We start from the raw sequence: 15,893 nt of genomic DNA, 5'->3' as shown, positions 1-15,893 counted from the left end.
TACCAGCTTTGTCTGCAATAACTCCGGAACTATTGCTATTATTTGTGGTACGTCGCTGACTCTTAGCCTAATACTTACCAGCTTTGTCTGCAATAACTCCGGAACTATTGCTATTATTTGTGGTACGTCGCTGACTCTTAGCCTAATACTTACCAGCTTTGTCTGCAATAACTCCGGAACTATTGCTATTATTTGTGGTACGTCGCTGACTCTTAGCCTAATACTTACCAGCTTTGTCTGCAATAACTCCGGAACTATTGCTATTATTTGTGGTACGTCGCTGACTCTTAGCCTAATACTTACCAGCTTTGTCTGCAATAACTCCGGAACTATTGCTATTATTTGTGGTACGTCGCTGACTCTTAGCCTAATACTTACCAGCTTTGTCTGCAATAACTCCGGAACTATTGCTATTATTTGTGGTACGTCGCTGACTCTTAGCCTAATACTTACCAGCTTTGTCTGCAATAACTCCGGAACTATTGCTATTATTTGTGGTACGTCGCTGACTCTTAGCCTAATACTTACCAGCTTTGTCTGCAATAACTCCGGAACTATTGCTATTATTTGTGGTACGTCGCTGACTCTTAGCCTAATACTTACCAGCTTTGTCTGCAATAACTCCGGAACTATTGCTATTATTTGTGGTACGTCGCTGACTCTTAGCCTAATACTTACCAGCTTTGTCTGCAATAACTCCGGAACTATTGCTATTATTTGTGGTACGTCGCTGACTCTTAGCCTAATACTTACCAGCTTTGTCTGCAATAACTCCGGAACTATTGCTATTATTTGTGGTACGTCGCTGACTCTTAGCCTAATACTTACCAGCTTTGTCTGCAATAACTCCGGAACTATTGCTATTATTTGTGGTACGTCGCTGACTCTTAGCCTAATACTTACCAGCTTTGTCTGCAATAACTCCGGAACTATTGCTATTATTTGTGGTACGTCGCTGACTCTTAGCCTAATACTTACCAGCTTTGTCTGCAATAACTCCGGAACTATTGCTATTATTTGTGGTACGTCGCTGACTCTTAGCCTAATACTTACCAGCTTTGTCTGCAATAACTCCGGAACTATTGCTATTATTTGTGGTACGTCGCTGACTCTTAGCATCCTTTCCGCTTGAACCTCCGTTTCCATTACCATTGGATGAGTTACCTGAGAACAAAATTCCAATAGATCAGTTGCGCTTACTTGGGTGATGTTTCAAAGTCATAGAGCAGAAAAAATGAGGACCAACGGAATTTTACTTTTTCTTCTACGACTTCTAGATCCCAAGACAAATCGATTTAAAAAATACCGGTAAATCGTAAACTTTGACGTCACGGCATACGCTCTCGTAGGCGATGACGTCACATCAAATGTCCCGAGCAAAGCTCCCTCGCAGGCAACACATTAATCTGTTTGTGCGCATGTATTTCTGCGCAATTCATGTTTGGGCGCATACGTTTCTGCATCTCCTGAAGTCTGACGTCAGAGTTCAGGACTCTGACGGAAAATAAAAATTGAATTTTCGACCTTTTACAGTTATTATTTCGGAGTTTTGAGCTCAGATTTGGATTTTTCCCAACTTCTTACGTAGGAATCGACCATTTATTAATAATTTTTACCCATTTGCAACTGCTCCATTATTGAAAATCTTTGATACCCCATAGTCCAATGAAATTGGAGCTTTTCTCCCAAGGTTTGACTTCCATGTTAAATAGAATAGAATATACCTTGGTCACGTGTCTCGGTAAAATTACTCAGATCCCCGAACCCCAGCCCATTCCCCCCCGACCCCCCCAGGGAGCCTGCCACTCCGCCACTACTGGACGAACCCCCACCCGAGCCGGAGTTGAGATTGCGACCCCGCTTCGACGTGCGTCCCCCGCCCGTGCCTGACGAGTTCTTGGTGGTACGCGAGTCCAAGTCTGAGGTAGGGGAATCACAGAATCTGAAACCGAAGAGAATAAATGAGCTACAATTGTTGACATCTTGATGGAGAACTCAGTAACTTTGTGAAGTTCCATATGAATTAAGATAACTCTTCACTTGAATTCTAGTGAAGAGTATTAGTTATCATTTCATCTTACTTAATAGGTACGTACAATAATTGTTGAATATTGGATGTGAAGCTTTTATTTTAGTGTACACTTTCCTGTTTTCTTCTTCATGACTTTTCTTCTTAATGTGAGAATCTGAGACGAAAATATGAGGCCGTGTGGCACGCGAAAGTCAGTTCAGTGTAGTGAGTCAAGCGAGTGGAAAAAGAAATAAACAATTATTCTGAAATTCCCCCTTATAATACCCTCACTACATTAGTTCCTGGATAGTTGTGTAAATACTTGTTGATGGCATACCAGCATAATGCAGAAGTTGAGAAAAGTGGCTGTGCAGACCTCATCTACTCAATCAGTGTATCATGTATCACTTCTTACGTACAATAAGGTTGTTTAATAGTGTGAGAGTTATTTTTTCTTAAATTTGAAAATATTTTTTTTTTCTCTTTTTTTAATCGTGGGAGAATGACCTAATGGCCAAGTTCCCGACATTTGAAAATAATGACATGTAATTCATATTATTGTATTGTGTCAAGTGAGTGGAAAAAGAAATAAACAATTATTCTGAAATTCCCCCTTATAATACCCTCACTACATTAGTTCCTGGATAGTTGTGTAAATACTTGTTGATGGCATACCAGCATAATGCAGAAGTTGAGAAAAGTGGCACGCTGATCAAAAATGCTGCGCGGACCTCATCTACTCAATCAGTGTATCATCGTTTGTTTTTCAACTTGTAATGCTACTGTTTGCTTCTTCCTTGCGAAAGCGAAGAGAGAAGATAGACAGGATTGGAGAAAGCCAGCTGCTTCGATCTGTTTCTGATTTATCACGATTTTTCTTTCAAAGTAAAAAAAGAACATAATTAAAAGGTGGGAGGGAACTAATAAAATATTCACATAAAAAGAACATCTATGCATTGCGGGGGACGAACTTCCCTCCTAACACAGATAAGATTCGTTCTCAGAACGGCTGGCTTTCTCCCAACCTGTCTTCCTTTTCTCTTTGATTTCGGGACGGTAAGACCTCAGGATAAGACCTTTCTTGTTACAGTTCCTTCTATCTAACCTCTGGATAAAACAGCTGTAGATCGTTCTCGAGTCCCTTTACTCCCGCAGTCTAAACAAGGTCTCATGTATTTGGTACAAAATAGGTGTAATTTTTTATAAATTAAAACCTTGCTTAAAAAAACAAAGACAAGACCTCCTAGGTAAGATTGTTTGAAGCAGATTGTTTGAAGATTTATCAGTTGTTTTTTAATTGAATTTGAAAATAATTACAAGTACATAATTCTTATTTTTTGTTCTTACCTAGGAGGTGCCCAGTCGTGCCTTGTACAGTCTAGCAGAGTACCCACGTAGGTTTTGCCTCGCCAAGTTACATTCACCACAAGTACACCTGAAAGAAAATAGAATATACATTCATTTATACGGCTAGGGTTGTCTTCGAAACAATGAATTTGCCCACAATAGAGCAGTTGCGCTGACTCGGGTGAGTTTTCAAAGTCAGAGAGCAGAAAAAATGTCATTTTTTTAAGGTTGTTTGGGTTTTCAGGCGAATACCTACGCTTGAAATGTGGACGGGCTTAAAGTTGGCCCCCAGGTGGGAATCGAAACCCGCGATAACGCTTACAAGGTAGACGCGCTACGTTTCAAGCCAACTAGGCTAGAGTAAAGACACTCTTCAGTTCTAGTTGAGGAGTATAAATAAGCTCTAGCTTATTCCCTTACCTTCTGTTTCATGCCATACTATGCCTCATACTATGCCCTCTAGTGTAACACTAGTGCCTGGTTCACAAGGACCCAAACACTCTGGTTCCGTGATAGTACCTACACTATTCTATTCTATTCCCTTACCTTCAGTTTCATGCCATACTATGCCCTCTAGTGTAACACTAGTGCCTGGTTCACAAGGACCCAAACACTCTGGTTCCGTAATAGTACCTACGCTGGTACCTATGCAAACATCTGCCGTCTCCTGCAAAACGAGATACTCTAGAGTGTGACCGGAGTCTCCCATACAAATCTCAGCCGGCAGGAGGGTAATTCATGCATAATGGCTGCCGTCCTTAAAGTGTTAAAGGGTTAAGCTTATAAAAATCTAATACTTACCAGAGGAAGAATTGCCTACACTGGCTGAAGATCCCATGGTACTACCCGAGGCACCAGATCCTCCTGACTTGACAATCTCATGTTGTTTGTTACCCGACGGCTTCTGAGTGCGTTTGATTTTCATTTTCAGACCTGGAAATTATTGAGAACAAAACAGGTTAAAATTAGGGAAAAGCTTTAAATTTGACATAGGTAATAATGATGGTAGAATCTGTAACTTGTGAATGTGCATTTCCATTTAAAATAAGACATGAAAAGATGATTTTGAGAAGTGGGCTAAATTAATTAGCATTATTTCTGTCCCTCTTTTTGCAAAATCTGCTACATAGGACTCTTACTTATGGTCTGTGTTGTAGCATGCCCATCCCATGGTATATCCCACATCAGATAGGCAATAAGAGACACAATACTTCCCATTCAGGTGCTGGATCAACATGAGAACACCAGGAAACAACCTGCTGAATATTTGCAATTGAAATAGGAGAATTGTAATACCTAGTCTGGCTAAAAATGTTGTGTTAACCAATAGAAATGAGTTTTATTGTTTTTCATTTTTATAGGGTGGGAATTGAAACTCATGACCTCATTATTACCTTTGTCTACAGTGGCAGAGTGTTCTACAGCCATGATTGTGCTGGCGGGTCCCGCACTGGTACCTAAATGAGGATGATGCGAGAGCTGCTTCCCCAGAGGCAGAGAAGAGGAGAGAGGTTTGAGCGGTGAAGATATACTTGGTGGAGGAACTCGCGATATCCGCGAAATGACTCGCGATATCCGCGAAATGACTCGCGATATCCGCGAAATGACTCGCGATATCCGCGAACTGACTCGTGATATCAGCGAACTAACTCGCGACATTCGCGAACTAACTCGCGGTATCCGCGAACTAACCCGCGAGATACGCGAACTAACTCGTGATATCCGCGAACTAACTTGCGATATCAGCGAACTAACTCGCGATATCCGCGAATAACGGACTCGCGATATCCGCGAAATGACTCGCGATATCCGCGAAATGACTCGCGATATCCGCGAAACTCGCGATATCCGCGAATAACGGACTCGCGATATCCGCGAACTGACTCGCGATATCAGCGAACTAACTCGCGACATACGCGAACTAACTCGCGGTATCCGCGAACTAACCCGCGAGATCCGCGAACTAACTCGTGATATCCGCGAACTAACTTGCCATATCAGCGAACTAACTCGCGATTTCCGTGAACTAACCCGCGAGATCCGCGAATTAACTCGCGATTTCCGTAAACTGACTCGTGATATCCGCGAACTAACTTGCGATATCCGTGAAATAACTCGCGATATCCGCGAACTAACTCGCGATATCCGTGAAATAACTCGCGATATCCGCGAACTGAGTCGCGATATCCGCGAACTGACTCGCGATATCAGCGAACTAACTCGCGATATTCGCGAACTAACTCGCAATAATAATAATAATAATAATAATAAAACAATTTTGTGTCGTTGGGTTCAAAATCAAATGAGCGAATTTCGTGTTGAATATTTTTGCAACATGTCTTCAAAATATTGTGAAACAAAGACACAATATTCACTGCAAAATCGTTGAGAACTCATTTCATTCTTATATTATGACCTTTGAAATCATGCTCATTAGATCAGCAATAGGCTAATCTACTAAGTTCGTTTTTTTTTTCTTCAATCAAGAAAATATTTGTAAAAAACAAACGACTTTTTCTCAAGATTAAAATTTTTTAAAAGACAATTGAGATTTGACATTCAACTAAAGAAAGTTTGGTGAGCTTTCGCGAAGACTCAGATTCTCATCATCAGACCAAGTGGCGAGAGAAGTGTTGACTCTACGAGCACTTCTTATTTTTCTCTATGTTCTTCCCCATTTTAATGAGGTTTTTCTTACTAAAATATGTGGTAGACTTTTTTTTTATCTTTTTTGATTATTAATTTAATTTGGCTTACCTTTTGTTCAGTCTTAATTTTGTGTCGAATGTCATGCAGATCAGAGAGACCGGATGCTGATGATGTCACAACAGAGGAGGAGGAATTGTGCAGGTTGCCTGTGAGAGAAATATAAAACAGATAATCAATTAAGGAGGGAGTAACAAAGAGCAAACAGAATCAGAATGATTGAGAAAGGGGGAAAAAAATCGAGTTTTTAGACAGGATACACAAAAAAAGTCAGCCAGCAGGGATAGCATGTTAAATAAATCAGTCCCCATGGATCGCTCAAGATAAGCGACGTTGCGCGTGGCTGGTATTCGAATGGGTGACCATCTGCAAGCGACCTAGCGCTTACTACCCTCCAAGCTAACTAAGGCAGTGGCAGTGGGAACTGAATGGAGCAGGATCAATTTTTCAGTGGTCAGTTTCCTGGGAGGAAAATACTCCTTAAGTTTCAACAGTCAACAGTTCAAGTTTCAACCTGTGGTCGAGTAGTCTGGCTGGGGGACTTTAAACAGGGGGTAGTCCAGCCTGTAATTTTCCTTGCTAAAGAAATAGCAAAGGTTGAGTGCAAAGAGCATTCAATCGTAACAAAAAGTAGCCAAAACCAAATATCAGCCCAAAGCAATCAGGGCTGATTGAGAGGCTGACGAAAAGCGCCAACCCTGTCTGAACACGAACTTAGGATTATTGGCATTGTAATTGCCTGTAAATCTTCTTCTTCTTTTTTCTCTCAACAAATACTTTATTTTTATCTGAACATTCATACATACGTACATAACTTTAAAGAAAATATTAATGCTTTAATAAAGTTATCCATAACCAAGAAGCTATTGCAGTCTGAACACAGGAAAATGTGATTAAGAAGAGTTTAACTACTGTTCAAAAATCCAACTTTTAGAAAAATATCTTTCAGAAAAACAAGTCTGGTCTGGGGGGATGTTAAACAGGCAGTAGACCAGCTTAGTCTGGCTGGAGGACTTTTATCAAAGAGGATAACAGCCTGAAATTTCCTTTGCTAAAGAAATAGAAAAGGTTGAGTGTAAAGAGTATCCACTTGTTAAATTTTTGTAGCCAAACCAAATGTCAACCCAAAAAAATCAAACTAGCTAGGGTTGTTTCAGAGGCTAAAAATGTAAAACTAGTCCAAAAATTGAAATTTAAGAAAAAAAATTTCTGATGGACAACCTTTTGACATTTAGTACAAACTAATCTCAAAAATTCATGGAAATCTCAAAAATTCAAGGAGACTTGGAGATACTTTGACTTTTGTAAAAAAAATCCTGTGAACAAATGCTAACATTAATGAAACAAGACCCAAGAAGCATTGTTTTTCCTCTATTGTAAAACCCTATAAAGCAGACAGGAAAAAAATATTGCAATATTCTTTAAAATGGTTTGAAAACATGAAAACCATTAGAAAGTATATTAGGTAACCAAGCATCTTTAAGTAATTATAAATCCAGGAGGTATTCTGAATATTGAAAGCTGTGGAGTTCAGAATAAATAAATACCATTTGGTCTACACTCCAACTTGAAAGAGGAAAAATACCAAATTACTGACTGCCACTCTGGCATAGAGGAATATAACCGTCAACTTGTAATTATGATTGATTGATTCACAATAATTTCTAAACACAGGATGAGGAAAAAATCTTTATTTACTTAATTCTAGCCTCTTCCATGAGAACTTTGCACATTGCATTTTTTACTATGCAAAAGTTACAATATAAATCACATAAGAAAAAATATTCAAATACATTGCATGGTTTGTATTTTTCATTTAGGAAACTTTTAGAAATGGAAATGATACTAATAGACATTTTTTTTTGTGGTTTAGTACCTACAGGTGCCATCCATTTCTGAAAGTTTTCTGAAAGAAAAAAGCACTCATACTATGTGTATGTATAGTCCTCAAGAGACCTAGAAAGTTGCCACCTGCCTAAAGGATCCAACTTTCTGACCAACACTACCAACAGTATTCCATGATTTTAAGTATGTTGAATTCAGAGGAAGTATAGTTATGAAGCAGGCAGTGTTACTGGAACTGGTACTTATACTTGCTGTAAAAATAACATTGTAATATCAAAAATATCACATGAAACCCAATGAGAACCATAGAAGTGAATGAGTAGGTACCTACATGGCTAAATTTGCAACACATACTTATTTTGAGCTTAAAATCAATCAATGACATAGCTTGTTAATCCTAAAAAAAAAACATTGTGCCTGATAGCTAAAGTATTGGTTAAGTTTGTTTTAAAGTTTCTCACAGAAACATGGCCCTGCCCCTATGTTTAGAGACTTGTACAGTAACCAATATTGCTGATTACCATTAATACAACCACCAAAACATAATTGCTTCTCTTCACCAGGCTTAACCTTTCAACCTTCAATTGATTGGCCATCAAGAGCTTTGGCAAAAGTAATATTTTTGTGGAATCGTAAGAGTTTGTTAGACAAGAGATGTAGAATTCCCATGTAACATTCTGGACTGAAATTACCAACATTCCTTCAGAAGAGGGGGAAATCGGTAATAATTCGAGTAGGAGGAATTCTAACTGTCCTCGTAGGACATCCTTTTGACACGGTTAAAGTACGCCTTCAGACAATGTCCACAGAGAAACCTCAGTACAAAGGTAGGTAAGAAATTTGATTGGCATCCTATTGGTGAGAATGTAGAGGCAAATGAATTCAAATCTTTTTTTTTTTTTTTTTTTTTTTTTTTAAGATGAGTGTTCCACCGCCGTTTTTATTTCGTAGCAGTGGAACAACTGCTACATTAGACGCATGTGGGCTGTGTCGTAGCATGCCCATCCCGTAGTATGCCTCTCATGTTTCTTTCATACTAAACAGATAGGTTTTGTTTTTGTAACGGCTGACTTTCTCTCTCCTCTGCACAATCACGTGCTGGTGGCTTTCCGGACCCACTCAGGTTGGGTGAGGTTTATGTGAGGAGGTGGGTAGCTTGTCACCGAACAAATTTTCAATTCTCCATTACTAATAGATTAAAGTTACGACAAAGCTCTTCGGCTTTTCCCGTGTTCAGACGGGAATACGGGATCGGCGTTCTTCGTCCGCCTCTCAATCAGCTCCAGGGTAATAATGGAGCAGTTGCAAATGGGTAAAAATTATAAATAAATGGTCGATTCCTGTGTAAAAAAATTGGGAAAAATCCAAATCTGAGGTCAAAACTCCGAAAAAATAACTGTAAAAGGTCGAAAATTCAAATTTTATTTTTCGTTCTAATGAAAGAGTTCAAAGATGTGTGATGTCAGACTTTACGCAGTTGTTTTTTTCGTCCGCTAGGTAGCGCCAGTATGCAAGCACATTAATGTGTTGCCTGCGAAGGAGATTTGCTCGGGACATTTGATGTGACGTCAAAGTTTCCTTAGAGCATTCCCAGCTAATGCTGCTTGCTTTCTGGGAGTAGAATATACACTGAGCTTGCTTAATAAGTTTAGTTAGTAGACCAGCCAGAGAGAAAAGCACGTTGAATCTGTGTACTACTCTCCAATGAATCACTAGAGTTAAGCAACGTCTTGTGTGGTTGGTATCTGGAAGGGTGAAGAACAAAATATTTTTCAGAGCAATCCCAGCTAAGGCTTTCTTCTTGAGTACTTAAAACGACTTCGAAATTTAGTGGCACCATTTCAAGGAGGTGGACATTTATAAAAGCTTTGATTCTACAAGTTACATAATTACGTACAAGTTCAATCCTTTTTAAATTAACTTCTCAGGTAATTTTTCTACAGAAATTCTATTGTTTTTATTTTGGTACCTTATTGGGATACATTTCAATTTCGGAGGGACAGTAGGTCTCCCTAATAATCATTACTTTGTTTGTTTAAACAATAGGACAGGATATCTTGATATCTTTTTCTATTTAATGTTTAGTTTAATCAATGCATCAGCCGTGACTATTTATTCTAATATTTTTTAATTGGTGTACGTAATTTATATTTTATATTTACATACTTTTATTTATTTTCATCATTATTATTTATTTAAATCGCATTCTGAATAATCATTTCCTAGGTATTTTCTTCAAATTATCCTTTTATAAGTTCAGGAAGTTAGAGGGACCTCTATGTATATGTTACCTAACGATTATATTTTATCTTTGTTGGAACTCCAGGATTATATTAGTAACTTTTATTTAAAATATTTTATATCTTATGTACATAAACGCTTTTATTTATGAATTTATTTTATAATAATAAATTTTATCCATTCTATTTCTACTACAGTACCTACATCTTGAAATGTTTTTTTGTTTCTTTCATACTGAACAGATAGGTTTTGTTTTTGGAATGGCTGACTTTCTCTCCTCTGCACAATCACGTGCTGCTGGCTTTCCGGACCCCCTCAGGTTGGGTGAGGTTCATGTGAGGAGATGGGTAGCTTGTCACCGAATGAATTTTCAATTCTCCATTACTAATAGATTAAAGTTACGATAAACCTCTTCGACTTTTCCCGTGATCAGACGGGATCGGCGTTTTTCGTCCGCCCCTTAATCAGCTCCAGGGTAATAATGGAGCAGTTGCAAATGGGTAAAAATTATAAATAAATGGACGATTTTTATGTAAAAAGTTGGGAAAAATCCAAATCCGAGGTCAAAACTCCGAAAAAATAACTGTAAAAGGTCGAAAATTCAATTTTTATTTTCCGTTCTAATGAAAGAGTTCAAAGATGTGTGATGTCAGACTTTACGCAGTTGTTTTTTTCGTCCGCTAGGTAGCGCCAGTATGCAAGCACATTAATGTGTTGCCTGCGAAGGAGATTTGCTCGGGACATTTGATGTGACGTCAAAGTTTACGATTTACCGGCATTTTTTTAATCGATTTATCTCGGGATCTAGAAGTCGTAGAAGAAAAAGTAAAATTCCGTTGGTCCTCATTTTTCCTGCTCTATGACTTTGAAACACCACCCAAGTAAGCGCAACTGATCTATTGTTCTTTAGCTATGTCGACTCATAGTTGACGGCTGCGATGTCGACTGATACCATCCACACTGCCTCTACAATAAATTCACCTCGTCGATCGACGGCCTCCGACTATGTGCGGTCACAGCTTTAGGCTGACATTTGGCTTTACAATTCTTTGACCTCTATGTATATGTTACCTAACGATTATATTTTATCTTTGTTGGAACTCCAGGATTATATTAGTAACTTTTATTTAAAATATTTTATATCTTATGTACATAAATGCTTTTATTTATGAATTTATTTTATAATAATAAATTTTATCCATTCTATTTCTACTACAGTACCTACATCTTGAAATGTTTTTTTGTTTCTTTCATACTGAACAGATAGGTTTTGTTTTTGGAATGGCTGACTTTCTCTCCTCTGCACAATCACGTGCTGCTGGCTTTCCGGACCCCCTCAGGTTGGGTGAGGTTCATGTGAGGAGATGGGTAGCTTGTCACCGAATGAATTTTCAATTCTCCATTACTAATAGATTAAAGTTACGATAAACCTCTTCGACTTTTCCCGTGATCAGACGGGATCGGCGTTTTTCGTCCGCCCCTTAATCAGCTCCAGGGTAATAATGGAGCAGTTGCAAATGGGTAAAAATTATAAATAAATGGACGATTTTGAAGGTCTCTTGGTTTTACGAATGAATTTTGTTAAAGTCAAACACTGTAGTGTTTGTGTTTCACAAAAACTTAATCAATTACCCAACTTCACATTATTTCAAAGATATTTCAAAGATAAAGGCAACTGAAACAGTGGAGGTGTTTTCATCTCAAAATCAAAGAGATGAGGAGCAGGACAAAATAGGAGGATTTTTTTTTTTCAAGAGGTTTGACAGAGGGAACTGTAACTGCTATGGTCTTATCGTCCCGAAATCAAAGAGAAGGAAGACAGAATAGGAGAAAGCCAGCCGTTCTGAGAACAAACATTATCCCATCAGGATAAAATCCACCCCAGGCGGGAATCAACCCGTGGCCTAGCACTTACGAGGCAGACGCACTACCAACTAAGCTAACTAGGCTGGAAAATAGGAGGAAGCAAGGAGTCCCAATAATAAATCTCATCTGTTTAGGATAATGTTTGCTCTGGGTGAGAATCAAACCTGTGACCTAGCACTTAAAAGGCAGTCATGATACCTTCCAAGGTATTTAATATTTTTTTATTATTATTATTATTATTTATTATTTTTAAGGGTGTGGCGTTTGAATGTCATGTGCCCCCCTCCAAGCTAAATGGGCTGGTTATCGAGTACAATATTTTTTGGAGTTAGTCCATACACAATTGTCCTTGCGAAACATTAGCCCATAATAACTTGTGCACTGTTGTTTTCATTTGCAGCTTCTGTTTGATCTAACTTATTTTCACCAACAATGGCTGAGAATCCGGTCAAATATTTCTTTGCTGGTGGAGTAGGAAGGAATTCTAACTGTCCTCGTAGGGACATCCTTTTGACACGGTTAAAGTACGCCTTCAGACAATGTCCACAGAGAAACCTCAATACAAAGGTAGGTAGAAGAATTTGATTGGTATCCTATTGGTTGAGAATGTAGAGGCAAATAAATTCAAATCATGGATTAATTCCTGTAAGACCTAAGTAAGTTGTTAAAGGTGTCCATTTCACCCTTAGATTCCAATTAAATAAATTCAATGAAATTCTCCGTTAAGAGCTGTGGAAAGAGCTCTCTTCTGGAATTTTTGTAGTATGACAGCATTTCCTAAGAGCCTCCTTGACTAACTTTGCCATTTCTACATTTTTTTCCCCCTTTTACTTCTTGGTAATGCGCACCCACTTTTTTCTAGCTTTCTACTCATTCAGAATAGTATATCCCTTATAAATTTAATGGGGACATACTACCCAAACCAAGCCATGCCATGACGACAGACCAACAAAGTTTTTCTTCTTCTCTCAGCATTAAACTGCACCTTTTCCCAGTTTCCCAGTTTTATTTTGGGTTGGCGTTTTACCCCTCCATTATTCTGCTTCCTTCAATCCCTCTTTTTTAAAGCTTTCCTCTTTATCTCTCTCCTCCTCAGTTTGTGATCTCCTAAGTCCTAAGTTAAATGTGTGATGTTCATTATGTAAAAAGTGTGGATATAACCTTAAGTATAATAAAGTAAATGTTCATTATGTAAAAAGAAAAAAAAAAAAAAATAGATAGGCAAGTTACTAAACTTATTGAGATGAGAGCAATCCTTCTATAAGTTAAGTATTAGCTTAAGAGATCGTTTTTTTGTACATCAATTTTAAATAAATAAATAAATAATAATAAATGGTTTATTCAATCAATCAATCAATCTCCCTTCCCTTTCTCTTCTCTAAATAGTTTCTCTACTTTTTTACCTATGTTGCTCTCACCGTCTACTCTCCACATGCCCAAACCATCTCATCTACTTTCTTCTTTCCTAATCTTCCTATGTTCACAGTTTCTCTGATTTTCTCATCTCTTACTTTTTCCTTTCTTGTCAACTCAATAAACTTACACATGAATCCAGCGCATCACAAGTTGATCACCTTTATTCCAGGTACCTTCGACTGTTTCACCAAGATCGTTCGTAATGAAAGCGCCGTTGGCTTGTACAAAGGCATGGGAGCCCCCATCACGGGAGTAGCTCCAATATTTGCTCTTAGTTTCCTCGGTTACGGTGCGGGGAAGAAAGTTCTGACCAACGAGAACAATGACAAGCTGGCACACTGGCAGTATTTTGTAGCGGGGAGTTTCAGTGGGATAACAACTGCTGCTATAACAGCACCAGGTAAGGCTATTCTCTTAGCCAGCCTAGTTAGCTTGGTTAGTAGAACGTCACCTTGTTAGCGCTAGGCCATAGGTTCGATTCCCGCCTGGGGCGGATTTTATCCTGAACAAATAATGTTTGTTCTAGAAACGGCTTCTCCTATCCTGTTTTCCTTCTCTCAATTTCGGGACTATAAGATCTTAGCAGTTACAGTTCCCTCTATCAAACCTCTTTAAAAAAAAGTTAAGTATCATTAGACAGTGTTCTAATTAGTTTAGCTGCTTTGAGTTCTATTCACTAAATTCATTTGTTTCCAAAGGGCTTAAATTTGGAGAAAAAAGGTCTAAAATATTTTAACACAAAGAGGTCCTCCTCCTATCTCTGCTACAGAGTTTAGCTTTATTGGAAATCTACTAAATTCAGTTTTATTATTATTATTATTATTATTATTTTTAATCAAGTATTGATTTATTTAATTTTATATATTTTCCATCTTATTCTCTCTATTCCAGGGGAGAGGATAAAATGTCTACTTCAAATACAATCTAATGAGACAGCCAAGGTTTACTCAGGTCCAGTTGATGTGGTCCGGAAGTTAGTACGCCAGCACGGAGTCACTAGCGTGTTTAAAGGTGAGTTTCGCCAGTCTAGTTATCCTGTCTTCCTTTTTTCTTCTCTTTCAGCACGGTAAAACCTTAGCAGTAACCTTACAGTTCCCTAGAGCGAACTTTTTCTTTTTAAAGAGGTCTGACAGAGGAAACTGTAACTGCTAGGGTCTTATCGTCCCGCAGAGAGAAGGAAGACAGGATAGGAGAAAGCCAGCCGTTCCGAGAACGAACATTATCCCTTCAGGATAAAATCCGCTCCGCTCGGGAATCGAACCCGCGGCCTAGCGCTTACAAAGTAGACGCGCTACCAACCAAGCTAACTAGGTTGGCAATATTTTATTTTACAACTACTGAATGACAGATTATCAAGAATAATAATAAACTGAATATTAAACAAATTAGGTAGGTACATAGGTACTGATTTTCTTTAACCACGATCAAATAAACTACGGACTGAAAAATTCCCGGAGGGACGGGCCCAACTTGTTTTTAGTGTGCTGTTAATGATACCCTATTGTCTCGCATCAACTCATCGCTTGGGACTAGGACACTGTATTTTCATGGTAACATGAGATGTCACTATGAAAATATGAATACACTGATTGACATTATTTATCGCTCGAGCGCTGATGGCAAATCCGATGCAAATTTTCTAGATGATTTGGTTTTGTAGGTGGGACTACGCTCTGCTTTTTTTTAATTTAAACAGGTCTTAATTTTATTATTGTTCCATAAAATGTAATGTCATTACCAATCAAATATGTAAGACCTTGTTTAGACTGCGAGAGTAAAGGGACTTTTCAGTCCTATGCTGGTAGTATAAACAAGGTATATTCTATTCTATTCTATTCTATTCTACTTTTAGACAGTGGGACCTCGATTATGTCAATCCCAAAAATAGGGTATTTATTAAGCATTTTGTTCTTTTGAATATAAATTTTGCCCCTTTTTCCATTGTTTTATGTGGGATTTCAATTCAATCAACTTTCGATTATTTCAACTACCCTCGGTCCCAATTAGTTGAAATAATCGAAGTTCTACTGTAATAATAATAATAGTGCTTATTTATATTGCTCGCATAGGACTGAAAAGTCCGTTTACTCCAGCAGTAGGCTACTACTATTATTGTGGTCAAATTCTCAAATTATATGATGAAATTCCATACCTTGGCTGGGATTGTACCCACGCCCTCCTGTTTACCAGGCGAGCGCCTTGACCACTACACCACCGAGGCAGGTACTAGGGTTTACCAACTCAGGATTGAGATGAAAGAGGATTTCCCTATACTGAATACCCAGGTCAACCACGGACTGAACTCAATCCTGAGGCCAGCCACGCATTACCAGGTAGACCTGAGAGGTTCACCTGGTCAGGTCCGCCTGTCAGGTTTACCTGATAGTGTGTGTGTTCATCAGGTATCAGGTAGACCTGACAGGCGGACCTTTTCAGCCGTTCGCATTTCTGCCTCTTGTAA

General features: G+C 38.5%; 2 protein-coding genes and 1 long non-coding RNA gene across 3 annotated transcripts; 1 reads left to right on the top strand and 2 right to left on the bottom strand.

Annotated features, from left to right (window-relative positions):
• Positions 1–1,101: 1,101 nt before the first annotated feature.
• LOC103520218 (zinc finger protein 608-like) lies at positions 1,102–6,678 on the bottom strand (the record flags this gene model as incomplete). Its single annotated transcript, XM_026831427.1, has 6 exons — positions 6,579–6,678; positions 6,116–6,213; positions 3,905–4,025; positions 3,359–3,446; positions 1,725–1,942; positions 1,102–1,164 (listed from the first exon to the last, which is right to left on the bottom strand). Coding segments are annotated over exons 1-6 (688 nt in total), but the record flags the coding sequence as incomplete, so codon positions are not given.
• Positions 6,679–8,646: 1,968 nt separating this feature from the next.
• LOC103520217 (congested-like trachea protein) lies at positions 8,647–14,452 on the top strand (the record flags this gene model as incomplete). Its single annotated transcript, XM_026831428.1, has 3 exons — positions 8,647–8,736; positions 13,602–13,832; positions 14,324–14,452. Coding segments are annotated over exons 1-3 (388 nt in total), but the record flags the coding sequence as incomplete, so codon positions are not given.
• On the bottom strand, positions 9,870–11,378 carry LOC113471939. The gene is made up of 2 exons (XR_003394447.1): positions 11,222–11,378; positions 9,870–10,200 (listed from the first exon to the last, which is right to left on the bottom strand). It is a non-coding gene; the product is annotated as an uncharacterized LOC113471939 (long non-coding RNA).
• Positions 14,453–15,893: the final 1,441 nt, after the last annotated feature.

Source organism: Diaphorina citri, unplaced genomic scaffold (genome assembly GCF_000475195.1).
Source record: "Diaphorina citri unplaced genomic scaffold, Diaci psyllid genome assembly version 1.1 scaffold3334, whole genome shotgun sequence".
NCBI lineage: Eukaryota > Metazoa > Arthropoda > Insecta > Hemiptera > Psyllidae > Diaphorina > Diaphorina citri.
This window is presented reverse-complemented; position numbering and strand designations above follow the sequence as displayed.